This window comes from Ochotona princeps, chromosome 17, assembly GCF_030435755.1.
Source record: "Ochotona princeps isolate mOchPri1 chromosome 17, mOchPri1.hap1, whole genome shotgun sequence".
Classification (NCBI taxonomy): Eukaryota; Metazoa; Chordata; class Mammalia; order Lagomorpha; family Ochotonidae; genus Ochotona; species Ochotona princeps.
The window spans coordinates 13492633-13517166 of record NC_080848.1 but is presented as its reverse complement, the minus strand read 5'-3'; the positions used below and the strand labels follow the sequence as shown (position 1 = coordinate 13517166).

The 24534-nt window shown below is 52.1% G+C and overlaps 1 protein-coding gene across 3 annotated transcripts; it reads right to left on the bottom strand.

Moving 5' to 3' along the window:
- Positions 1-1047: 1047 nt before the first annotated feature.
- KIF18B (kinesin family member 18B) lies at positions 1048-23736 on the bottom strand. Of its 3 annotated transcripts, none has more exons than XM_058676286.1 (16): positions 23611-23736; positions 10786-11112; positions 10183-10340; positions 9870-9974; positions 9585-9695; positions 9310-9507; positions 9016-9192; positions 8339-8413; positions 8132-8232; positions 7259-7436; positions 6801-6925; positions 3991-4181; positions 3201-3723; positions 2178-2267; positions 1711-1796; positions 1048-1527 (listed from the first exon to the last, which is right to left on the bottom strand). In XM_058676286.1, exons 2-16 carry the CDS (start codon positions 11096-11098, stop codon positions 1421-1423), a joined length of 2538 nt encoding a protein of 845 aa, XP_058532269.1. In that variant the 5' UTR covers positions 11099-11112; positions 23611-23736; the 3' UTR covers positions 1048-1420. The 3 variants fall into 3 exon arrangements, with proteins under 3 accessions (XP_058532269.1, XP_058532268.1, XP_058532270.1); XM_058676285.1 differs by lacking the exon at positions 23611-23736 and adding an exon at positions 15374-15433; XM_058676287.1 differs by lacking the exon at positions 23611-23736 and adding an exon at positions 15398-15433.
- Between the last annotated feature and the right edge of the window lie 798 nt (positions 23737-24534).

The following is a 24534-nucleotide window of genomic DNA, read 5'->3' as shown; positions in this document are numbered from 1 at the left end:
AAAGGTTTGTTTTCAGAAGCAAGTTAAACAGATTCTTGTAATTTTGTTTACATTATTAACTCATTCAGCCAACCATGTCTTCACAGGGACCAGAGGTAAATTGTGTTGAGCTGTCAGTGAGGCTTTGGGCTGGAGTTGAGGAAGCAGAGCACAGCACTGGGGTCAAGCTAATGGTGCTTTGCCTAAGGCCTGCAGGCCATAAACATTGCTCCCTGCTTGGCACAGCCCAGCCCATCAGGGAATATACCAATCAAGATGTGCTTGATCCTGGCTCTGGCTCCTGATCCTGTTTTCGAATGCAGACCCTGGGAGGCAATAACGCTGATCCTCCCACCCACGTGGGAGACCTGGCTGGAGCTCCCAGCCCAGCCTTGGCTCATGATCTCCATTTCTTTCTAAATACAAATTAGAAACACACACACACACACACACACACACACACACACACACACACACACACCTTGATAGCAGGGTTCCTAGCAAGGCACACCCAGGCTGGAGGACGTAACCTGCCTCTCTGGCCTTCAAGCATAACAGCTGCTAAACCCACCCAAAGGCAGAGGTCCCTGGAACAGGATGGGCTGTGAGGTGAGAGCGGGCTCAGGTCCCGGGATAGTGGGAGTTGTGAGAGATTCCCCAGGAAGAGTGGGAAGGTAAGAGAGGTATTTCTCTCCTACCCGAGACCAGTGAAGCAAAGATACCAAGGAAGGAGATGGTTTATTAGTCATTATAATAAAGAAAATCCTTTATCTACCTGTGTATGTATACATGTATATACGTATATATGTATATATGCCAAAATACAGGACCAGAGGACATAACCAAGCATCAAGCATTTCATCTGGTGGTGATATCAAGGCAGACTTGCTCCATTCTCTTTCCACTTGTCTTTGACACTGAAAGTGAATTGCTGTGGCCCCTGAGTAACATAATGAAGCTGCCTTTGACTCGAAATCAGAGTACCAGGATAGCAGCCAGGGCTGGTTCCCCTCAGCTCCAGGCCAGGGGAGGCGGGGCTGCAGTCACCCCCTCTCTGGGATACCAGGACTCCCAACCACACCCCCGTCCCAAGCTCATCCTTCCACCCACTGAAGCAGTGTGTCAGACCCAAGGTGGGCAAAGAGCCTAAGAGCTGCCGGTCTGCACAAATGGCATCAGAAAGGGGGGGCACAGTAGCACCCTTTAAAATAGCGACACATTAGCACTCCCCGATGGATTTGCACACACTGAGAAGCAGAGTGTGACAAAGGATTGGAGGGCAGGTAACAGGGGGAAGGGCTGGACGGGGAGGGTTGTTTATGCAGCCAAGGTGTGCAGACATCCACTTGTCCTGGGTGAAGGCTGACGGACTTCCAGCACAGTCGGCCGCAGGTGGCAGGCAGAGGCAGCCAGCCTACAAGGGCTCAGGGCAGCCGGGTGATCAGGACACCTTGGCGATGCAGTTCCCAACTGACAGCACTGTTCCGGACCCAGGGAATTCCTCCTGGCTCCTCTGGTTGTCATCACAGCGGGGACTCAAGGGTGGTTCTGCAAGCAGGAGAAAGTGAGGCTCTGTTCTCTTGACACTTGCCAGTCTCACCTCTCCCTATCCCCCAGGATGCCTGGAAGGACCCAGGTCCCTGTTACCTGCATCTCAACCCTGCCCCCTTCCCCTGTCCTGTCTTCATCATACCATGGCCCACGCCATTCCTACCCCCCACTGCCAGTCACCTGGGATTGCAAAAGATCCAGCTGGCCTCTTCCAGGTGCTGCTAGGGAGGCGAGCAATGCGGCTGCAGCCCTGGGAGGCTGAGGAACTGAGAGAGAAGGAAGTGAGGTGGGAGGCTTACAGCCAGACTTCTGGACGAGGGAGGGTGTGGGAGTGGGGGCAAGGCCTGAGCACCAGCAAGGAGCTCCTGAGGCTGGATTGGGGCCGGAAAGAGGCAGTGAGGGGAGAAGGCAGAAGAGGCAAGGGGTGCAGGGGGGGTAACTGCAACCTCAAGGTCAGTGGAACCTGTGGCCACCTTCACCTCCAGGGTGACCCTGGATTAGCAAGCCAGGGCCAAGCAGCTTCTATGAGAGAACCCTGCTCACAGCTCTCAGCGGCCAGATACAAGGGGTCCAGAGGGGGGTTGCAGTTGCCAGGTGTCCCTGTCCTAGTGAGAGTTGTTTCCCCCAACACCACACACACCCCTCACCTCACATTGCGCCTCCTCTTGCAGATTGAGGTCCTGGGGAGGGAGGACATGGGCTTGGGGCCCTTCATGGAGAACGGGAGCACAGGTTCGCTAGAAGGCAGGTGGGGAAGGGAGGCAGGTCAGGAGGGAGCCAGAAACAGCGCCAGCCCCTTCCTCCCCCTGCCCCCGGCTTGGGGGAGGTGTGGGAGGGTGGGCACGATGACCTCGGCACTTTCTCTTGCTCAGGGTGGATGGTCTCCCTGCCTCACTAGGTCTGGGCTGACAGCTGAGTGACAGCCCTGTTCTGGGAGAACATCCAGATGTCAGCTTCAGGTGCATCCAGGGAGCTGGAGTTCAAACAATTTCACCCTTCTACCAGCCGGCCTCAGAGCTTGTTACTGCAAGCTGGTCCAGGGCTATGCAAGGGGTGGGTGCAGGTGGGCATGTCTGCTGGCCCCTGCCTCACAAATCCAGGTCAGCCTACCACTTGTTCTTGGCTCTGTCCTGTCATGAGTGTGCCCAGTTGGGGAAGGGCACCAGCTTTGTGCTTCTACCAGAGAACACTGAAAGTTTCCTAAAGGTGTTCTTTCCTGGTCTGGGGCAAAATCTTCAGGTAGAAGTGGCAGAAATAAGCATTCCTCAGTGGGGCACAGAACTCATATGGGGTCACAAGATCAAGCAAAGCAGAAGGGGCACAGGAAGGATAGGATGACCTCTGTGGCCCCTTCCTGCTTAGAGGGTGGTCTTCTTCCTGGGCCTACTCCCTGCTGACTCTTCCCAAATTGGAGTCCCATTAGCTCCTCCTGAGATGGCCACAAACCAGGACAGAGCAGGTGGGTGTGAAGCAGGGACAGACAGGCAGGCCCACCCCCAGAGAAGCCTCCACAGAGACACTTCCACTCTCCTGGCCTGGAGAATGAAGCTGATCATGGCCCTGGAAAGACACAGCAGCGTCCCAGCTCTGAGAGGCAGGCCATCTTCCCCTTTTCCTGCCAACCCGGTGTCCCCTCGCTGACCCAGACCCCTGCTGGGGGGAAGACCCACCTGGGAATGAGGGGCTGCTCCAGTCTTTGTAGTTGCGGGGGGATTTTCTCCCAGCCAACGCATTCATGGGAACCAAGTTGTGAAGGGGACTCCTCAGAGAGATCAAAGGTGATGTTGAGGTCCCGGGAAGGTAGGGCCAAGGGGGTAGAGCAGTTCTGCAGGGCAGAGGGGCCCAGGGGCACCCGGCTTTTGATAACTGTGGTTGGGCAGAAGCGAGGGGTGTGGCAAGGGGAGGCTTTTTGCCCTTTGGGGGTGCTGGGTCCGAGTGAGGGCTGGGTCTTAGGTAGAGAGCCTCTCCGCAGGCAGGGAAGGAAGGACTGGCGCTGGCGCTTGGTCTCCAACTTTCGGGCTGGGGGACCGTCTGGTTCGGAGGGGTTCGGTCTTTTCCTCCTCTTCTCTATGGTCTGCCGGGATGCTTGCGTTGGCGTGCAGTCAGGTCTGGGTGGGGTCTCCAGCATGGGCATGAGGCCGCCCCATTGCTTTGCCATGGTCCGGGTCACAGGGCCAGTATACCCTGGGGACTCTAGGCAGAGAGGAGGGCGGGTATTGAGGGAAAATCAGGGACTGGCCAGAAGGAAGGAAAACCTATACAATGTGGAGGGCCACACGCCAGAGGTACAGGGAGCTCCCTAATTGCCTGGGTCTCCTCGGTCTTTCTAAGGGTAGAAGTCCACAATCCCAGGGGCCCAGCCTCCCGCTGCAACATAAACCAGACCCGAGGCCCCAAGCCCCCCAGCCCAGGTTGGGCCCCAGAGACAACACTGACAGGAAGCAGGAGAGTGGGACTCACTTGACTCTGAAGACAGCTCCTGAGCTGGAGGCGCCTCCCTGGCCAGCCTGGGGGTCCCAAGCTCCAACTTCTGCTCTTGCACCAGCCGCTGCAGCGTCTCAAACTCAGTGATCATGTCAGGGGTCAGGAGGTTGGCTGCCTGAAGCAGGGAGTACTGCCGCTGGGCCAGGCACAGTACCTGCAGGGCCAGCCTGCAACAGAGGGAAGGGCACCCCCGTCTCAGGCCAGGTCTGACCTGGTTCTCCATCCTGTGCTCCTGTTCCCGTCATTCCAGGAAAGACAAGCAGCACACCTAGGGTGGTCTCCTGGCTTCCTCCTGCCTTGCCTCGCAGTGGCCAGCTGGTAGCAGCACCCTCCCAGCCATACCTTCTGCTCTGCCTCACCTTGATGCAGGTCAAGGCTGGCAAAGATGGCCACAGATAACTGTGGGAGATATCATCCACTAAGCATGCCTCATAGACAGCGGCCTGGGAAGTGGAGAAGGGCTGTTTCCTGCCGTTTCCTCTGGGGTCGGCTGGTACTGGCCTCAGGGCAATGTAAGACAGCAGTTAGGAACCCAGCTTAAGTCAGACTGCCGGGTCACATCCTGGCTCCAATATTTCCTAGCTATGAGATCTTGTACATTGGTTAGCCTCAATCTCTACAACCTTGATCTGGAGAAGACAAGTACACCCACCTCATAGGGTTGTTGGAAAGAAGATGGCTTGTAAGCCCTGTAAATCTAGCTACCTATTGCTTTATGTGAAAACGGAAATAACAGTATTCACCTTGTTAGGGTGAGGGGAGACTAATTTGGCTACGCGCATCTCGTGCTGAGAAGACCCTCAAACGTGCACTCGGTCTATGCTTTCGCTTCAGTGGCTGGGACTCTGAAAAAGCACGCGTGAATCGACGTAGATCTCATATGCACTAGGGGACTATTTAAAGGAAATTCTGGGGGTAATGCAATTATCGGTGTTGTAAATTTAGATTCTAATAAAGCAAATTTTCTTTCTGTAAGGCACACCTACGATAAAAAGATAAACACAATTATCTCAGTGGGGATTATTCATGCCAACGATTATCCTCAGGTGGCTCTACCTGCGTGGACATCTCCGAGCCCTCCTGACGCCCTCAGCTGCTGTGTGCACAGGGAGCCCAAACTCATTTTGTAAAGCAACCTCCAGGCCTTTGGAAAAGAAGGCAGGAGAGAAATTAAAAAGGGCGCAGCAGAAACTCATTCTCCACCTGCCGAAGCTACATGTTCTGTGGACGCAGGGCTGATTGGGAAGCAGGGGGGATGCACTGGCCTGGATGTTAAAGGGCTGGCGTCTGGCTCAGTGCCCACCCGAAATGTGGGCAATTTGGAATTTTCAAAACCCACAGGACAGAGCAACTGTCTAATGTGCACTCCACATTAGACTTCGGCATTAATTTCATTTGAAGAAAGGACTTTGCAGCTTTAAGAGTTCTGAAAAACCAGTGAGCTAGAAAATCAAAGATCTGCTGAGTGCCCTGGTGGCCTAAGATTCTAAGTCCCAAAGTCAAGGGGAGATGAGCCTTGATTCCCTGGTTATTAGGCTGGAGTGTCCAGCAGTCCCCAAGACAGGCCTCTTGTTGTACTCATCAACACTGCATTCCCAAGAAGGGACGAGCCAGGCTAGGATGCCCAACCACAGCTAAGGTGGAAGCAGCTCAGAGCCGAGCAGGATTGGGGGCTTCTCATAACGACGGGGACACCAAGCAGAGACCCTGAGTCATCAGAGGAAGCCCATGGCTGTTCCCTCGGAGGCCAGGGGGACATCCCGCCAGTACATCCCTGCCTCGCCAGGGCCCTGGGGACTTGGCAGCAGGAGGTAGATAATGAGCCACTGATTATTCAGGCTGTAGTGTTTTTGCTGAGTTGGGAACAGACACTCCCCAACAAGAAATAAAATTAAACAGGCCCTTCTGTCCAGAAGCTTTAAATACATTGCCTAGCGTGAAGCTAGTACTGGGGAGGAAGAAGGTGGGGGGCGGCAGCAGCAAAGCTAAGTGGCCAGGGATTTATGCACTGGGCAGCACCTGTCTGTTCAGCACACCAAGTATGGGCCCAAATCCGTTTCTCTTTGGCTTTGGGAGGGGTTGGTGGTCTATATTTACTTCTGAGGAAAAAAATAGCCCCAGTCAAGCCGCTGCTGAAGGTGTGTGCCGAACACCTGACTTGGGAGGGAGGCCCCCTGCTTGGCCTGATGCTCAGCCTCTCTTGGCTGCCATCCCCCTGGCTGAGGATAGGCAGCTTTGCCCTCAGATGGGAAAGCCAAGCTTCGGCAGAAGCAGCCCTGTCCCAGCCTGCTACCTGCTGGCTGGCTGCGTGGGCTTGGCTTCCTTCTCAAGTTGGGCTGCCAACCATATGGAGGAATAAATAGAGCAAGTGACAACAGCAAGGGGTCGAATGCACATAAAGCAAGTGTTGACAAAAAAAAAAAAAAGACTTGAGAGTCTGAGCAGCTGTGATGCCCATGTCCCATATGAGAAGGCCTGAGTTCAATTCTAGGCTCTGGTTGCTGCTCATATAGATGCTACATGGCAGCAGCAATGGCTCAAGTCATTGAGTTTCTGCCTGCTGTGTGGGAAACCCGGAAAGCCTTCCTGGCTCCTGGCTCTGGCCATTCTGGGCATCTGGGAGAGAACCAGTGGATGGGAGCTCCGTCTCTCTTCTGTGTTTCTTTGTGACTCTCTGAGAGATCTGACTCTCAGACAGAACCAGGGCTGTGGTGACTGCTTATACCAAGAGGCTGAACCCGTCACCTCCCATCTTGGACTCTGGAGTAGAGCAAGAAGACACCTACCACTTAGGACCATCTCTGTCCGGCTTCTGTGGTGAGAGGCAACCCACAGCCAGCTTGGACGGCAAGCTCAGGCCAAGGGTCTCCGGCAGGCGTCCGAGGCTCTGTTCTGGAGTCTGGCTTGGAAACTAAGGAGGGAGAAGGAGGCAGAGCTGGAGGCAGAGGAGCCAGGATTCCTTTGACTTCAAGCTGCTCTAAACCCCTCCCTCCTCCAGGGGCAAGAATGACAGCTTCTGGAAGGACCAGATTCTGGAGGAGGCTCCGTTCCTCATGGTCACTTCGAGACATCCAAGGGGTGACAGACTATCCTTGCATGGGAAGTGAACTAAGACATCAGGGTTGGGAACCAAAACTGATGGGACTCTGGGTTAAAGGGAGGCCTCTCTTGCAATATTCCTCCAGCTCCAAACATCCCTTCCCAAAGCCAAGGCCCCTCTGCTCCCCAGCCCACCCAGTCTTACCTCCTTGGCTGGGCTGCTGTCCTTGTCCTTCGGGGCCCGCTCCTGACCTGAAGAGTCCCCATCCTCAACCCTCTCCTCCTGGGCCTCTGTCTCCACGTTCTCCTCCTGAAGGGTTCCAGATCCATCGTGGAACTCTTGGGGACAGGACTGGATGGGCGGGCAGGACGGCCTAGGGGAGCTGGGAAGAGTTTGAGGCAGAATGTGGGTATAAGTGGGGAAAGCAGGGAGCAGGCTGGGGCTCTGTGGTCCCCAAATGTACAGAGCCCCTAAGAATTGGATGCTGAGGGCCCGGTGCAATAGCCTAGAGGTTAGGCTAAAGGCCTCGCCTTGCACATGCTGAGATCTCATATGAACACCAGTTCTAATCCCGGCGGCCCTGCTTCCCATTGAGCTCCCTGCCTGTGGCCTGGGAAAGCAGTCAAAGACAGCCCAAAGCCTTGGGATCCCTCACCTACATGGGAGACCCGGAAGAGGCTCCGGGCTCCTGGCTTTGATTTTGTGGCCACTTGGGGAGTGAATCATCAGATGGAAGATTTTCCTCTCTGTCTCCCCCTCTCTGTATATCTGAGTTTCCAATAATTGAAAAAAAAAAAAAAAAAGAAGAATGTTGAGAGCAAATGTCAGGGACTTTCTGGTTTAAGACACAGTGACAGCCAACCCCTAGGTGCATCTTCTCCTGAACTTTAGATACTACTTCTATGGGCTTGGGGTCACTCCTGTGACATGGCATTCAAGGTAAGCTTCACTTGCTAAGCACTGGGTGAGGGTCCCGACCCTGAGTGTCTGAATAGTAAGGAGTTCTAGACCTCTAGGAGCTGGCTCCCCAGCCTTGGCCCAGCAAAGGGTGGGGCAGGCACAGGCGGGAGAACTCACTGTTGCGGTGGTATGTCTGATGCAGGGAATGCTGGGAGGGATTGTCGTTGGAGCTGGGCTCCTGCCTCATATGCTTGGAGCTTCTTCCTTAGGGTGGCCACCTAGAACATCAACAGCTCAGTCCCAGAGCCTCGGCTCAGCACAGGAGACAAGGGGTGGGCAGGGGACCCTGGCTGGCCTGAGCCTGCTCCCAGGGTGTGTCCTCACCTCAGCTTGGAGCTGTTGGCAGATGGTGGCGTACTGGCTGAGGTGACAGTCGAGGTTGACCACATTGCTCTTCAGCTGGAGGAGAAAGAGAGGAAGGTTCATTGGTCCATGCAAAGCAGCTTCTAGGGAGACCTTGCAAGGCAAGTCCTGTGTGAGGTGCCTTGCTTATGTTAACAGACTCACTCTAAGCTGGGAGCCAGGCCAGAGGAAGTACTGTGCCTGAGACCACAGCACGAGGCTGAAATTGCCTCTGACCCTGGGCCCTGACTCCTCAGCCAAGTCTTTCTTTCTGGGCAGGGGCTACGGGAGAGCCAGGCTCCCTGGAGGAGAGGAGAGGCCTGGCTGACGCGCAGAGCCAAGCACTAGTGTTTTTAGCTGCATTAACATACTCATGCCTGTGTATTTATGCAGCTTTGCTGAAAATAAGGTCCCACTGTCCACAGGGAGTCTGAGCCAGACCACTGGGGGGGTCCTAGGTGGAGAGTGCCCCGCCTCTCACCAGCAGAGTTTCCCAGCATGGGAGCTATGTCACTCTGTCACAAAGGCAGATACAACTCAAGGAGCTCCATTTCCCTGCCTGGGCCAGGGGTCAGAGGATACTGGTGTAACCCTGTACCCCGCTCTTTGCAGCCTGGTGTCTCCCCAACCCAGGCCAGTAGGATCTGGCTGGCACGCACCGTGAGTCTGATCTCCTTGGCACGGTCGGCGTACTTGAGGGTGTTGTAAGTGTCCTCGTAGGCCAGGCCAGAGGGGCTGATTGCGGCGATCATCACCGTGCGGCAGTTGCCCCCAAGGGAGTCCTTCAGTAGGCGTGTCAGTTTGCTGTCCCGGTAGGGCACGTGAGACTTGCGGCCCTGGAGGCAGTGGGCAGGTGGGGCACGGGGAGCTGGCTCAGGGGTGGAGGGAGGGACTGTGGCTCAGGCACTCGCCTCCTGTCTAGGCAAGGCTGCTGGCTGCACATCGGCCTTTACCTTTGCATCAGCCAGGGCGTTGAGGACGTTGATGAGGGCCAGCAGGGAGCGGTTGATGTTAGCGCCCTCCCGCAGCCGCTCCCCCTTGGCACGGGTGTTGGATGCCCGTTCAGAGCCAGCCAGGTCGATCAAGCTCATCTTGGCCACCTGAAGCGCCTGGGTCAACCCTGGAACCCGGTCCTGCTGCTTCACAAAGATCTGGGGGCAGACAGCAGGGGTAAGGGTGGGCAGCACTAGCAGCCCCAGCCTCAGGGCTGTGACCTGTGAGCTCTCACCTGGAAGATGGCATGCGAGCGGGAGGAAGTGGCATTGGCGTCGGTGGGGTGCTGTGTGCGGTTGCGGTTGCCCCGGCTCAGCATCTCCAGCAGCTGCTCAGCTGATGTTGGCTGCGGACAAAGATGCCCACGAAGGGGTTGTGGACTCCCCAAAAAGCACTGCTCCCTGAACAGGGGAGGCTGCCCTTGTGAGCTAGCATCACCTCTGAGCATCCCCAAACTGTCACAGGAGGGAACCCGGAGGGTCACGGGGGCTGCTTGTCCCACCCCAGCCCAAGTCCGCACCTGGTGGAAAGACAGTCCAGGTACCACCACTCCCTTGTCGGGGTCTTCCCGGACTGTGAGGGGCCCCTTGGGCTCAAGGAGGTCGTAGATCTGCTCATTGTACACCTGAGGAGAAAGAGATCAGGGAAGACACCTGAGCAATCCGTGTGGCAGAGCCTGGGAGGATGCAGGACTGTGAGCACCAGTTCTGGATGGTACTTTACAGGGCACTGTTGTAGTTAGTTGTGCCTCTCACCCCCACCTCAGGCTCACCACCTGTTCCCACAGCCAGCGGTTCAGCTCTCTCTGGGGGCTGGGGCAGGAACAGCCTTACCTCCTGGTAACTGATGAGCACCTCACACTGCTTCTCCTCCTGGCGGGCCTCCAGGCGGCGGTACAGCTCCATGGTGGTCAGATACATGATGCCGGGGTCACCCTCCCTGCCCAGCATGGTGTGTGTCTTCCCAGCTCCAGTGGCTCCATAGGCAAACACTGCAGAGGGCAGTGGAGGGAGGAGGTGATGGTTAGGCCCGCCCTGACTTTCACAATCCCACTGCGGCACCTGTACTCCCTGTGCCTGTCCCAGACCCTTCTCACTAGCATACTGGAGCACAGAGGGCTCTCTGCCAGGGCGGGGGACGCACCCTTCCTTCTCTGTCCAGATGGCGTCCCTGTTCTTGCCCTCATGTGACTTACCTTGACTTTTATCACTCTGCACCTGGGGGGGATTTTTAGCGTCGTTTCCCCCACTAAGCCATGAACGCCAAGAGAATGGGTTCCATGCCAGTCTGACTTAATCTTGTCTCCTAGGGTCCAGTCAAGGCCTTGTACACAGCAGAAGGATGCATGGAGGCTACAGGGGGGCTGGCTGTCATCCCTCACACCCTGCTGCAGGGTGACCCTCCCATTGAAGGCAGCAGCCCTGGCAGGGCCTCACCTGAGCAGTTGTAGCCCTGCAGGAAGCCATCCAGGATGCTGTAGGTGGTGTGCTGGAACACGTCCTGCTGGGTGGCCCCCTCGCCAAAGACGCGGTCAAAGACAAATGTCAGGTCTTTGCTCTTCTTCTTGAGGCCATCATGGGTACTGCCAGACTTCAGGCCTGGGAACCCCCTATCAGGCTCCTCAGGGTCAAACACCAGTACCCGCTCATCCACCACCTGCACCACAGGGCGCCGCTGACTGTCCAACTCACGAGGGTTGGGTGGCCGCACCCGTACCACCACCTGCACTGTGCTGTCCTCCACCGCCATCCTCTCGGGGAGACCTGGGCAGACAGAATGAACGTGAGGACCCCCAGGCCTGGGCAGGAAGCCCTCAACAACCAGGGGCATCCTCCCATGTCCTTCCCAAAAATACATTTTTATTACTTAACTTGTCACCACATGATACTTCACTTTTTAAATGTTAATGTGGTAATGATACAAAGAGAACAGATTCAGTATAGTTTAAAGAAGAGACATAACTCCAATAATGCAAAGATATTCCCTTCCTCCCTCCTTCCTTCTCCTTGTATTTAAAAGATCTTGAAGGTATTTGAAAGGTAGAGTGACACAAAAGAGGTAGAGAGAGAGAAAGAGAGAGAAAAAAAAAAATCTTTCATCTACTGGCTTACTCTCCAAATGGCTACAAAGGGTCAGCACAGTGACTCAATGGGCTAATCCTCCACCTGCAAGCACCAGGATCCCAGATGGGTGCCAACTCATGTCTGGCTGCTCTGCTTCCAATCTAGCTCTCTGCTTGTGGCCTGGGAAAACACCATAAGATGGGTCAAGTCCTTTGGACCCTGCATCCACATGAGAAACACAGAAGAGGCTCCTGGCTTCGGACTGGCGCAGTTCTGGCTGTTGCAACTGTTTGGGGAGTGAACTAATAGATGAAAACCTTTCTCTGTGCCTCACCTCTCTGTAAATGTGCTTTTCCAATAAAAATAAATAAATCTAAAAAAACAAACAAAAAACAATGGACCAAACCAAAACCTGGAACATGCATTCCAATGAGATCGCCCATGATGGTGGTAACAACCCAAGTACTTGGACCATCATCTGCTTCCTCCTATGTTACAAGAGCAAGAAGTTCCTTTGGAAGCAGGGGTGGGACTCAACGCCAGACATTCGAATATGGGAAACAGGTTTCCAAAGCAGAAGGTTAACCCAGAACATCTCCATTTTATGCCTTAGAACAGTAATAGGCAGGCTGGCATGAGACCCTGGCATTTCATATGGGCACCAGTTTGTATCCCAGTTGCTCCACGTCCAATCCAACTTTCTACTAATGGCCTGAAAAAAGCAGCTGATGATGGTTTGAGAGCTTGGGTTTCTGGATGAAGAAATTTGGTTGAAGCCAGCTGCAGCCATCTAGGGAGTGTACCGTAAGATGGAAGATATCTTTCTGCTTCCTTCATCTCTCTAACTCTGCCTTTCAAGTAATCTCTCTTTTTTTCAAAGGCTGCAATGGTTGGGGCCAAGCTCAGCCAAAGCCAGGAGCCAGGAGTCAAGAGCTTCGTGCAGGTTTCCCACAGTGTGTAGGAGCCCAAGTGCTTTGGGAACACAACAGAAAGTGGAGTAGCCAGGACTCAAACCAGTGCCCGTATGGAATGCTGGCACTGGAGGTGGCAGCATAACTTGCTGCAACACAATCACTGGCTCCCAGTTTTTCTTGTATTTTTTTTTTAAGATTTATTCATTTTATTACAGCCAGATATACACAGAGGAGGAGAGAAAGAGAGGAAGATCTTCCGTCCGATGATTTACTCCCCAAGTGAGCCGCAACGGGCCGGTGCGCGCAGATCCGATGCCGGGAACCTGGAACCTCCTCCGGGTCTCCCACGTGGGTGCAGGGTCCCAATGCATTGGGCCGTCCTTGACTGCTTTCCCAGGCCACAGGCAGGGAGCTGGATGGGAAGTGGAACTGCCGGGATTAGAACCGGTGCCCATATGGGATCCCGGTGCTTTCAAGGCGAGGACTTTAGCCGCTAGGCCACGCCACCGGGCCCCTTGTATTTTTCTAAAGATTTATTTATTTATTTTTATTGGGAAGGTAGATTTACAGAGAGAAGGAAAGACAGACAGAAAGAAAGATCTTCCATCTGCTGGTTTACTACCCAAGCAGCCTTAATAGACAGAAGAGCTGATCCAAAGCCAGGAGCCAGGAGTTTCTTCAGGGTTTCCAACATAGGTACAGGGTCCCAAGGCTTTGAGCCATCCTCTACTGCTTTCCCAGGCCACAGACAGGGAGCTGGATGGGAAATGGAGTAGCTGGGACATGAATCAGCATCAATATGGGATTCTGGCAAGCAAGGCAAGGATTTAGCCACTGAGTCATTGCGCCGGGCCCTTTTCTTTTATTTCTATTAATTTTTGACTTTTTACATCTGGGTCTTAACTGAGACAAAATCTTCTGGTGTGTGATCTGTGTAAGGAGTTGTTTAAATATCTTTTTTTTTAATTGGTAAGTAATTATGTTAAGATCATTTGTTAGATAGAGCTCTTTTTCTCCAGCAATTTAAAATGCCACATTTAACATAACTGAATTATCATATCAACATGAAGTTGCTTCTAAACCCTCCATTCTGTTTTACTGGCATATCAGCTCCTTTCCCAACACCTCACTTATTGTAATGATTGTGGTTATATCACTTTAGAGTCCTTTTTCTTGGCTATTTTGGGTACTATGACTTACAAATGATTTTTTTTTTATTTTTAAAATTTTTATTTGCTAATTGTGAGGAACAGAGAGATCTCTTTAATCCACTGGTTCACTTCCCAAATGCCTGTCAACAGCCAATGCGAGGCTAGGCTGAAACTAGGAGCCTGGAATTCTAGCAACAATGCATCTTGATAATACTGTTTTTCATCCAGTAACTGGTCTCTCCATGTATTGATAACTTTATAATCTTTAGTAAAATTTCACAATTTTCCTCACATGAACATTGTAGACTTCTCAATGTTTATTACAAGTTATGAATAAGCTTTTTTAAAAAAGATTTATTTTTATTGGAAAGTCAGATATACACAGAGGAGAGAGAGAGGAACATCTTCCGTCCGATGATTCACTCCCCAAGCGGCTGCAATGGCTGGAGCTGAGCCAATTCAAAGCCAGGAGCCAGGAAATTCCTCCGGGTCTCCCACGTGGGTGCAGGATCCCAAGGCTTTGGGTTATCCTTGACTGTTCTCCCAGGCCACAAGCAGAGAGCTGGATAGGAAGCGGGGTTGCCAGGATTACAACCAGCACCCATATGAGATCCCGGCACATGCAAGGTGAGGACTTTAGCCACTAGGCTACTGTGCCGGGCCCTGAATAAGCTCTTTTAATCATACAGTTTCTAATGCCTTTTTGCCAGAATAGAGGAAGTCTGCTGTTTGTATGCAGAGCGGGTATCTGGCCACACAGCTGAGCTTCCTTATTAGTTCTAATAGATTGTCATTGATTCTGTGAGTTCAATTAAATGATAATATAGCTTGCACATGACACTTACTTTCTATTTTTAGCTCTTATTTTTAGCTCTCTACCCTCCACTGCCCACTAGCAATATAGGAATGGGAGATGATTTTCATCAAATGACTTGTCACTTGCCGAAATGTTCACACAGTACATCTTCGTTAATAATGCAGCAGGTGACAAAACAGATTTAATGTTGACCTTCTAATCATGCCAAACACTTTCCTATTTCCTCCAAACCTCTCTCTGGTTTTTGTTTCTCATTTGGATCAGTTTCCCACCAGGTGAGGGTGCACTGTTTGGAATGCAGGAGTCACAGATGTCTTGAGAAGTTCACCCCAACCCTAGCAATGGGAAACAGGGCTGAGGAACTGTTGTGTTTCTCAGGAAAGACTAAGTCTCACTGAGGTCACAATTGCCAAGGTCATTCATCCGAGAGAAGGGGTGGGTATCAGACCTGCTAACTTGAACTATCACTACTGCCCCAAAGGTGGATATTAGCCGACTTGAACCTAGTATAGCCTAACTGGTACCTTAAAAATAAAAGACAAAAATGACAAGGATGGTGTTGTGATGGCAAGTTAAGCTGCTGCCTGCAACACCAGTCTCCCTTATCAGAGCACCAGTCTCCCTTATCAGAGCACCAGTGCAGAGTAGCAGCTGCTGCACTTCTGAATAAACTTCTAAAGAAACTTAAAAAAAGAAAAAAAATTATTTGAAAGGCAGAGTTAGATAGTAAGAGATAAAGAGGCAGAGATAGAGAGATCCTCCGCTGGTTCCCTCCCCAAATGGCTGCAATGGCCAGGGTAGAACCAGGCTGAAGCCAGAAGCTTCTTCCAGGTCCCCCATGTGGGTTCAGAGAACCAAGCACTTGGGACATCCTCTGCTACTTTCCCAGGTACGTGAGCAAGGAGCTAGATCGGAGGTGGAACAGTTGGAACTCAAACCAGCACGCATATGGGATGACATCGAGTCATCGTAGGCAGTGTCTTAACCTGCCACGCTACAATGCCAGCCCCCTCTTAAACATGTACAATTTTATTCTTGCCAGAAGATTGCCATAATAAACGTATTAGCTAAGTACTCACTAAGACAGGGACTGTTCAAAGTACCTTTCACATCAGCTCCTTTTATCCCCCATTGTAATCCTGCAAGACAGATACCATTACTATATTCATTTTTCAGCAAGGAAATTGAGACAGAGAGGATTCAGCAAGTTGCCCAAGGTCCCAGGGCTGATAAGTGATGGAGCCCTGTCCCTACCCAGGCAGCACAACTGCAGAGCTTGCTCCACTGCTGCATAACACTTCTTTGTCATGCTGTGAGGATCACAGCGTCCTAATAGTCTCTTATGTTTGCACGGTAGTTACTACTTTTAGGCAGCTAGCACCAGGCTTCTGCAAGCACCATCAGGTGTACAGACTGTACCTGATTACACCACTCGGGGAGTTCCTGTCTCTCACCTTCACATTCTCATCCCTAGGACATTGCTTGTGTACTAGGGGAAATAAAGGCAGAGGAGACTGGGACCCCTTGGGCTGCCTTGCTGATAGTCACAGCTCCCTGAGGGAGGGTTTTGGTGAGGGATGGCCCCAGAGCAGCCTAACATTCTAGGCAGGAAATTAAAAAGGGCATGGGTAGAGGAGCGCGCGTAACCTTTACAGGTTCTCCCCTCCCCGCCTCCCGAGGGCCAATGAGGCGAATCTGTTTGCCTAATGAGATGTTTTCTTCTTCCTGAGAGAGTGCTGAGAGCACTGGGTGCAGGATGCCAACGGCCTCTGGCACGGGCCCTGCTCAGGATACCTGGGTCCTGTCTGTGTCCTGCATCTGGCCAGAAGGAGGTCTTTCCACTATTCACAATGCATCAGTGTCACTTCAGCCTCCCCCTGGGAGAGCCAGGGAGAACAGCTACCAATCTGCTCCAGCCCCAGGGGGATGGGGAGATTAATGAGAGAACGTTTGTCAAGTTTGCTTTGATCCTCCCTTGGAAAGAGCATTTCAGCCCGAAGTACAAGGGAGATGATTCTTTAATAAGATCTTCAGGGTTCTCAGCCAGCTACAGTCACGTCATGTTTCTAACCCAGGGTGGCTCATTAAAACCCAGAGGCTAGGATGCAGCCAAACTGGGGCTGGGAAGCCCTCATTCATTTGTTTTGGGGGCAGACTCCACAAGCCCAACCTCTTCGAAGCCTCTAGATAAGAATTTCTGAGGACTTGATGGGAGCTGGGGAAGCAGGGTTTGGAGACCAGCCCACAGATGTTGCACTTTTCCAGGGGTTGCTGCAGCCCCCCTCATTGCCCCTTCACAACCTTCACACACTGTGCTTCTCTTCTTTCTGCTGACAGCTTGTGCACCCCAGTGCCTGGGCGCCGGCCCAGCCTGCAGCAGTTATCGAACAGTATTTGTCCTATGAATTAATAAGGGACAGAGAAGAGCAGAGCCTGCATCTAGAAACCAGAACATAATGATAACTATGGGTAACATTTACTGTGGACTGCTTCACTGAGCAGATCAGAAACTACTAAGTGCTTTACGAGTGGCATTAGGGATGGTGTGGCAGGTTAAACTGTCACTTCCAGCACTGGCATCCCATACTGGAGTGCTGATTTGAGTCCTGGCTGCCCCATATCCAACCCAGCTTCCTGTTAACGCATCTAGGAAGGCAGCAGAGACTGGCACAGTACTGAGAGCCCTGTCACCCATGAGAGACTCAGATGGAGCTCCTGTCTCCTGGTTTGGATCTGCCCCAGCCCTGGCTGCTGAGGCCACTAGAGGAATAAATAGCAGATGAAACTCTCTTTAATCTGCCTTTTAAAGAAATAAAATGATTTTTTTAAGGGCTGTTGTAGTGCAGTAAGTTAAACTACCACCTGCAATGCCAGCATGCCATATGGATACCAGTTTGAGTCCTAACTGTTCCATTTCTGATCTGGCTTCCTATTAATGCCGCTGGGAAAGCAGCAGAAGAGGGCCCAGGTGTTTGGACCTGTGCGCCTACATGGAAGACTAGGAAGAAGCTCTGGGTTCCAGGCTTCAGCCTGGTCTAGACCTGGTCATTGTGGCCATTTAGGGAGTAAACCAGTGGGTGGAAGTTCTCTTTCCATCTCTTCCTTTCTACATACCTTTGCCTTTCCAACAAATCCTTTTTAAACTTTATTTTTCTTGTCTTACAGTTGTGGCTCAGGCTTCCAGTTCAGTATGGAGTAGAGGCAGTACCAGTGAGAATTTTTTTCCCTTTTCTGCTTTTAAACGGAATGGTTCTGCTATTTTAGCTTAGGAAATTCATCACATTATCAATATGTGAGGACACTTGTAAGAATTTTGATGGAGGAGGGCAGGCATTTGGCCTCCCAGTTAAGATGTTACTTAAGAAACTTGCTGCTGGGCCCGGTGGCATGGCCTAGTGGCTAAAGTCCTTGCCTTGAATGTGCCGGGATCCCATATGGGCTCCACTTCCCATCCAGCTCCCTGCTTGTGGCCTGGGAAAGCAGTCGAGGACGGCCCAAAGCCCTGGGATCCTGCACCTGTGTGGGAGACCTGGAGGAAGTTCCTGGCTCTTGGCTTCGGATTGGCACAGCACCAGCCATTGCGGTCAATTGGGGAGTGAATCATCGGATGAAAATCTTCCTCTCTCTCTCCTCCTCCTCTTGGTATATCTGACTTTGTAATAAAAATAAAATAAATCTTTAAAAAAAAAAAAAAAAAAAAAAAAAGAAAGAAAGAAACTTGCTGCTACAGAGGGCTGGCTGGAGATACCAGCATCCCATGTTAGAGCGCTGTTTCAAGTCTGGCTACTTCTCTTGCAATCCAGCTCCCTGCTAATGTGCCTGGGAAGGCAGCAAATGATGGCCCAAGAACTTGGGCCCCTGCCACCACACAGGAGAACTGGATGGAGTTCCTGGTCCCTAGCCCACACCTGACTGTTGCAACCATCTGGAGAGTGAGCAAGATGTCTCTCCTTCTCTCTGTGGCACTGCTTTTTTTTGTAAATAAAGCTTTATTTATTTATTTATTTAATTGGAAAATCAGATTTATAGAGAAGGGGAAACAGAGAAAGATCTTCCATCCACTGCTTCACTCCCCAAGTGGCCTCAAGGGCCGGAGTTCAACAGGTGTGAAGCCAAGAGTCAAGAGTTTCTGGGTCTCCCATGCAGGTGCAGAATCCCAAGGACTTGGGCCGTCCTTCACTGTTTTCCCAGGCCATAAGCAGGAAGCTGGAAGGGAAGTGCAGCATTCTCTGGCACCCAAATGGGATCCCAGCACGAGTGAGACAAGGATTTTAGCCACTAGGCTACCTCTCGGGTCTGGCTCTGCTTTTAAGATTTATTTATTGGAAAGGCAGATATACAGAGAAGAAGAGAGACAGAGAGGAAGATCTTCCGTCCAGTGATTCACTCCCCAAGCAACCGCAACAGCAGGAGCTGTGCAGATCCGAAGCCAGAAACCCAGATGCTCTTCTGGGTCTCACACATGCGTGCAAGGTCCCAACGTTTTGGACTGTCCTCCACTGCTTTCCCAGGCCACATGCAGTGAGCTGAATGGGAAGTGGGGCTGCCGGGATTAGAACCAGTGCTTATATAGGAACCCCGTGCATTCAAGGCGAGACCTTTAGCCGCTAGGCCACTGCGCCAGGTCCTGGCTCTGCTTTTTAAACACATAAATTTTGAGGGCCCGGCGGCGTGGCCTAGCGGCTGAAGTCCTCGCCTAGAACACGCCGGGATCCCATATGGGTGCTGGTTCTAATCCCGGCAGCTCCACTTCCCATCCAGCTCCCTGCTTGTGGCCTGGGAAAGGGGTCAAAGACGGCCCAATGCTTTGGGAACCTGCACCTGTGTGGGAGACCTGGAAGAGGTTCCTGGCTTCGGATCGGCACAGAACTGGCTGCTGTGCTCATTTGGGGAGTGAATCATCGGACGAAAGATCTTCCTCTCTGTCTCTCCTCTTCTCTGTATATCTGACTTTGTAATAAAAATAAATAAATCTTTAAAAAAATAAAAAATAAAAAATAAATGAGGTGGGTAGTAGGGGAAGGAACAGAGCTGCCTTCCATATCGGAGTACCTAGGTTCAGTTCCTGGCTCTGTCTCCTGAATCCAAATTGATGCTAATACAGACCCTGGGAGGCAGTGTTGATATCTCAACTGGGATCCCATCAACCACATAGGAGACGTGGCCAGAGTTCCCGGCTGCAGCCTTTGGAGAGCCCAGTCCTGGTTGGTATGAGCACCTGGGAGGTGAACTAACAGAGACTCTCTCTGTCTCTCAGAGAAGTAAGTTTAAGATTAATGAATGTAAGCACACGAGAGAACCATATCCGGGGGTAGATTCTGTGGGGGATGTGTGAGCCAAACCCTGTGGAAATACTAGCCCCACTGATTAGCTCAAGAGTTGGGGTAGTGATGGACTAAGCTAGGTATGACCAAGGAGCTGGCTATCACTCACGGGTAAAGGAACCAATAGCAGTCTGGACTGGTCAAGGCAGCAGCACCTAAATGTGCATCCTGAATAGGGTGTGGGGTGGGCCGGGCTGCAACATTCACCAGCTCATACAAGGCCAAATGGAAGGCCAGACTATGCCAGACACTGGCCTAAAACCCAAAGGCATATGTGAGAACTTGGTTTGGGAATGGGTCAAGTGGAGGAACTTGGGAAACTCCCCTGGCGGGTCTTAGCTCTCACTGGTGAACATGTGGTCCAGACCTGGGGATCAGACAAGCTGACCAAAGTAGCTCCAATGCCTGGCTAATGTGTGAGTTGGTAATGAAATGGGGTGGACTGGCAGGACTGAGCAAACCTTAGTCCACAAGCAAAATTAGAAATCAGGATGGAGCACAGGTCAAGCCAAGCTAGGCTCTTGCACCTACTGGTCTGCGGGAACCCGGGACGCTAAGCCACAGTGTCTAAGGCAGGGGCCGGGACAGGTGAGGGACTGTGCTAAGCTGAATCAGAGCAACCACTGGCATGTGTGTGATCTATGGCTGGGAACAGGCCTGGTTGGGGAGCTAAGGGGACACCCTAGCTGGGTTTAGGTTCCCACCAAGGGGCACGGGGCTGGAATGGGGGCTGCGTTCTGATCAGGATATGGTTGTAGTCTCACTTGGCACAAGTGTGGACTGGGACTGGATGCACCAAGCTGGGCTAGACCCCAACACTATCTGGTGTTCTGGAGGACCAGGGTACATGTGGGACGGACTAGGCTAGGTCTCAGCCCCTACTGAGCCATGTGTGAGCCATATGTGGGTATGGATGAGCTGTGGCTGGGCTGAAACATCCAACAGTAAGAACCAGATTGGGTTGAAGACCAGTCAGGAAAAGCCACTGTTCCTGCTAGGACAGGAGGTGAACTGAGTAGGGCTGGCTCATGGACCCCCTGGTATGCGCGAAATCTGGCACTGGGAGATGTTCTGATGGAGGAGCCTGGGCAACTCCTCTGACAAGACACAGACCCTGCAGGTAAGTGCAAGAAGCATGATAGGAAACAGCCCAGAACAGGCCATGGAAAGTTTCCCACTGGCATACATTTGGCTTGGGTCGGGAGCAGACTAGACTGAACCAGTTCGCATCACCCACTGGCGAATCCGAGCACCAGAAGAGAGTGTGGGTCGAGCCAGGTTCGGTCGTGACAAAAACCAGTGCTCATTATGGAATGCCAAGGTGAGGTTACTTGTACCGGATGTGACTGAAGCGCCCACCAGCACACATGAGAATCAGGAAGGGAGGGGGTGGAGCCGGCAGGGGGAATATGGGAGGGGTCCCCCTGCTGGACAGCTACTCCCACCAGAGAGCGTGAGCTGGGATGGGGGCAGACCAGACCAGGCAGGGCTACAACAACTGTGGGCCTCATGTGGACAAAATCAGGGAAAAACCTGGCTGGGCAGATTGTTCCTACTGGTGCAAACAATAATTAGAATGGGTGAGGATTGGTTGGGCTTAGCCGCAGCATCAGCTGGCAGAAGCTGGCACTGGGGGCTAATTCTGTCAAGCTAAACTGCAGAACCACTTGGAGAGTGCATAATCCGGGAGTGGGAGTAGCCTACAAAGGAAATGGTGGGCTCCTCCCTCTTAGGTTACCACTCCCACTGGAGGGCACGAAAACCAGGACAGGGGCTGGGGGGTGGCTAAACAGAGAGGCACCCAACAGCATCTGTGTGGGCTGCATAGTGGATCTGGTTAGATAGATCTTGGCTTCAATGCCCATTGACATGTATGAGAGCTGAATGGGATGTGGACAGAGTAGACTAGTTCGCTGCACATACTGGCAAACCAGGGTAGGGGGCGGGCCTGGTGGGGGTTATTGTGGGTTGCTCCGACGAGGCTGCAGTTCACACTGGTTTATGTGAGGGCCAAGTGTGTGCTGGGCAGAATCAGGATGGACTGCAACACCCATTGGTTCCAATGGAGGACAGGGCTGGAAACAGAACCGACCCAGCAATTGCAACCACCAACTGATTGGGGCGATGGACTGAAGCGGGCTCTGTACTTGCTAGTACATACAAGAATCTGGTCTGGGAACAGATTGGGGATCTTCCCAATCGAACTGCTGGACTCAGAGCCCTAACCATGAAAAGACAGAGCACAGAACAAGTCAATCAACCACCTCAGCTATATGTTGGCAATGAAAAACTGGGCTAACGGAGACTCTAAGATGGACTGTGTCAATCAGTGGATTCTTCAACAACCTCATTATGCTTGGAGTGGTGAGATTGGCAGCAATTCGTAACTGCTGAACTATCAAAACCACTTGAGCAAGACCCTCGGAGCATGCCCCACATCAGGGTTGGGTGGGAGACTGGGTGCGGCTTCTCCCTTAATATCCCCCTTTATCCTAGATACAAGAAGGAAACAATGTGGAAATAATAGTCTTACCCACTTTCCTGTAGCCATTGAACCTTTTTACCCTAAGTAACTATGTAAAGATTGTCAAAAATATAATTTAAAAAATGAAAAAAAAGACTAATGAATGTATATTGAATTTCAATGAATTCCTCTTCTGTACCTAATGAACTGTGTTGTCTATTTTGTACATGTGTGTATTGTATTAATAGATTTGAAGCATTAAATCATTCTTATATTCTTGGGATAAATCCAACTTGATCATCATTCTTTTTTATATATTGCTAATTACTGTTTGCTGATATTAGTTAGTTATATTGAAAAGAAATTGTCCTGTAATTTTCTTTATTTCTGGAAATAAATTTTTGGTAGAGGGGCAACTAATTATCTATATATGCCTCCCACTACGGGCATCTGCAGGAAGCTGGACTGGAGGCTGAGTAGAGGAGGTTTAACCCAGGCAATCCAATCCATGAGGTGTACATTCCAAGTGGGGTCTTAGCCACAGTGCCAAACACCTGCCCCATGCTAATTACTCCCTACTTAAGCGTATTTTCTTAGCTGTTTTTATACTTCTAACTTAGCTGTTTACAGAAAAACAATATAGCTTGTACAATACTCTGATAATTCTTTTCCCTGTGGCCATAGGAATGTATATACTTTAAAACAAAGCTATAAGTGGGCCAACAAACTGAAGTACTGTCAAATGTTCATTTGAGTGTGGAGGAATTCAATAATAAAAGAGCCAGGGACCGGCACACTCCGCAGCTGTCATGTACAGGGTGGGTGACAGGAGAAGGAATGAGGAGATTGGGTTAAGCAGTGTAACATGGAGAAGAAATCTACTCAAAAATCCCTGATGCAGTCCCTGCTTTGGCTTTTCCGAACCTCAGTTGCCAATCCATAAACACTAAGTGATATTAGGATCCACACGCACCTCTAAGTGATTAACAATCCCTGTAAGATTGTTGCAAAGATTAAACGAGTTCATGCAATACGTATTTGCCACGGATGTTAGAGTCATATGACACACAGCATTTCTGCTCCGTGATTCTAGAGTAAATACAATTTCCTAAGTCCCCGCCGCGCAGACCGGAAGGATCGAGACCAAGAGAAGAAGGATCCAACAATGCAGCAACAGAGTCGGTTTTCTGAATTCCTCATGCTCCCTCCAGTACTTCCCGGGTGTCTCAAATTACAGCCACCGACCCACGCGCACAACCACAGTGGGTCCCCTGGACAAGCAAGGAGGAGGGCTCAGGAGCTCCCAGGCCGGCGGAGACCCGCAGAGAGGTCTCGATCTCCGGTATGGAGGGGTAAAGAAGCCCCCAGCTCCCTGCCCGGTCAGAGGGGTCCACCCGCCAGAGCTGGGTCTCGGCCCCGCATTTTCACCTTCCGGACAATTGAGGCCTGGCTCAGGGTCTGACCTTGCGGCGCCGGCCCTCGCGCACCGGACCCCGCGGGGACCACCCCGTCGTGGGGCTGGGCTTACCCTTCGTCTGTTCCCGGCCGCTGGGCTCGCCGCTCGCTCGCGGGCCGACTGGGCCTGGACGAGAACCCACTCCCCTAGGAGAGCGCTCCACTCAGCCTCCCCGCCCGCGTCAACCTCCGCGCGGCGCCGCGAGCTTTCAAACTAGCCGGGTCGGTTCGTCGACGCTTCCCATTGGTCAGCACCCGGGACGCCGATTGGCTGTTTCCTAAGTAACAACGGCGCGCCCGAGGTGCGCTTGCGCACTTCCCCTTCCTGCCTGCCGGCGCTTTCCAGGTGGTGGCTGACAGAATCCAGTGGCAGCAGCTGGGGCTGGGGTCCGGGAGAGCCCTGGCCGGTCTGTGTCGTCCTTGGCGCTGGGTTCATCGTCAAGGACTTCAAGCAGTCTTCCCCCAGGTTTTCAAAGCTTGTTTTTCTGTGGACAAAGCTGACATCCACTTGTCTAAGAGAGGACTCGCAACCCCTGTCCGGCGTCTCCTCCCTCTCCGTGATAAACTTCAAGCACAACCTAGTAGTGGGAAAGCCAGAATCCCAGTTTTCTTCATGGGCTTGGCTGTGGCTGAAGTAGTACGTGAAGGCTGGCCCTTCAGACAGCGGTGGGCCGCACCGCCTCCCTTCTCCACAGACCTCCCAGTGGACTGACAGGGGCGGGGTGGGGGCAGCCTGCTGGTCACTGGCACCAGTGAGGGTGCCAGTCTGTGAGGGTGGAGGAAAGACCCTGGCAATGGAACCAGGGGCTTGTATTTCCAATCCTGGCTCAGTCACTGTCTAGTGCTGAGTCCGCCCGACCCATTTCAGTTCTCGAGTGTTCTTATCCGTAAGATGGGACAAATATGCAGCCCTTTTTACTAGCCTAGGAAAGTGGAGCTATGAAAGGCTCTAGAACCCCAGCCTATGTAAGTAGGTGGTGGCCTATGTGTCCTATCA

What these genes read in the sequence shown, in the direction of transcription:
- KIF18B (XM_058676286.1), bottom strand. Translation starts at nt 11,098, where the DNA reads ATGGCGGTGGAGGACAGCACAGTGCAGGTGGTGGTACGGGTGCGGCCA. An exon ending in ACAGCAGCCCAGCCAAGGAG is followed by an intron (nt 6,926 to 7,258) that starts GTAAGACTGGGT and finishes CTCCCTCCTTAG; the next exon opens with TTTCCAAGCCAGACTCCAGA. An exon ending in TGGATCTTTTGCAATCCCAG is followed by an intron (nt 1,528 to 1,710) that starts GTGACTGGCAGT and finishes TCCTGCTTGCAG; the next exon opens with AACCACCCTTGAGTCCCCGC.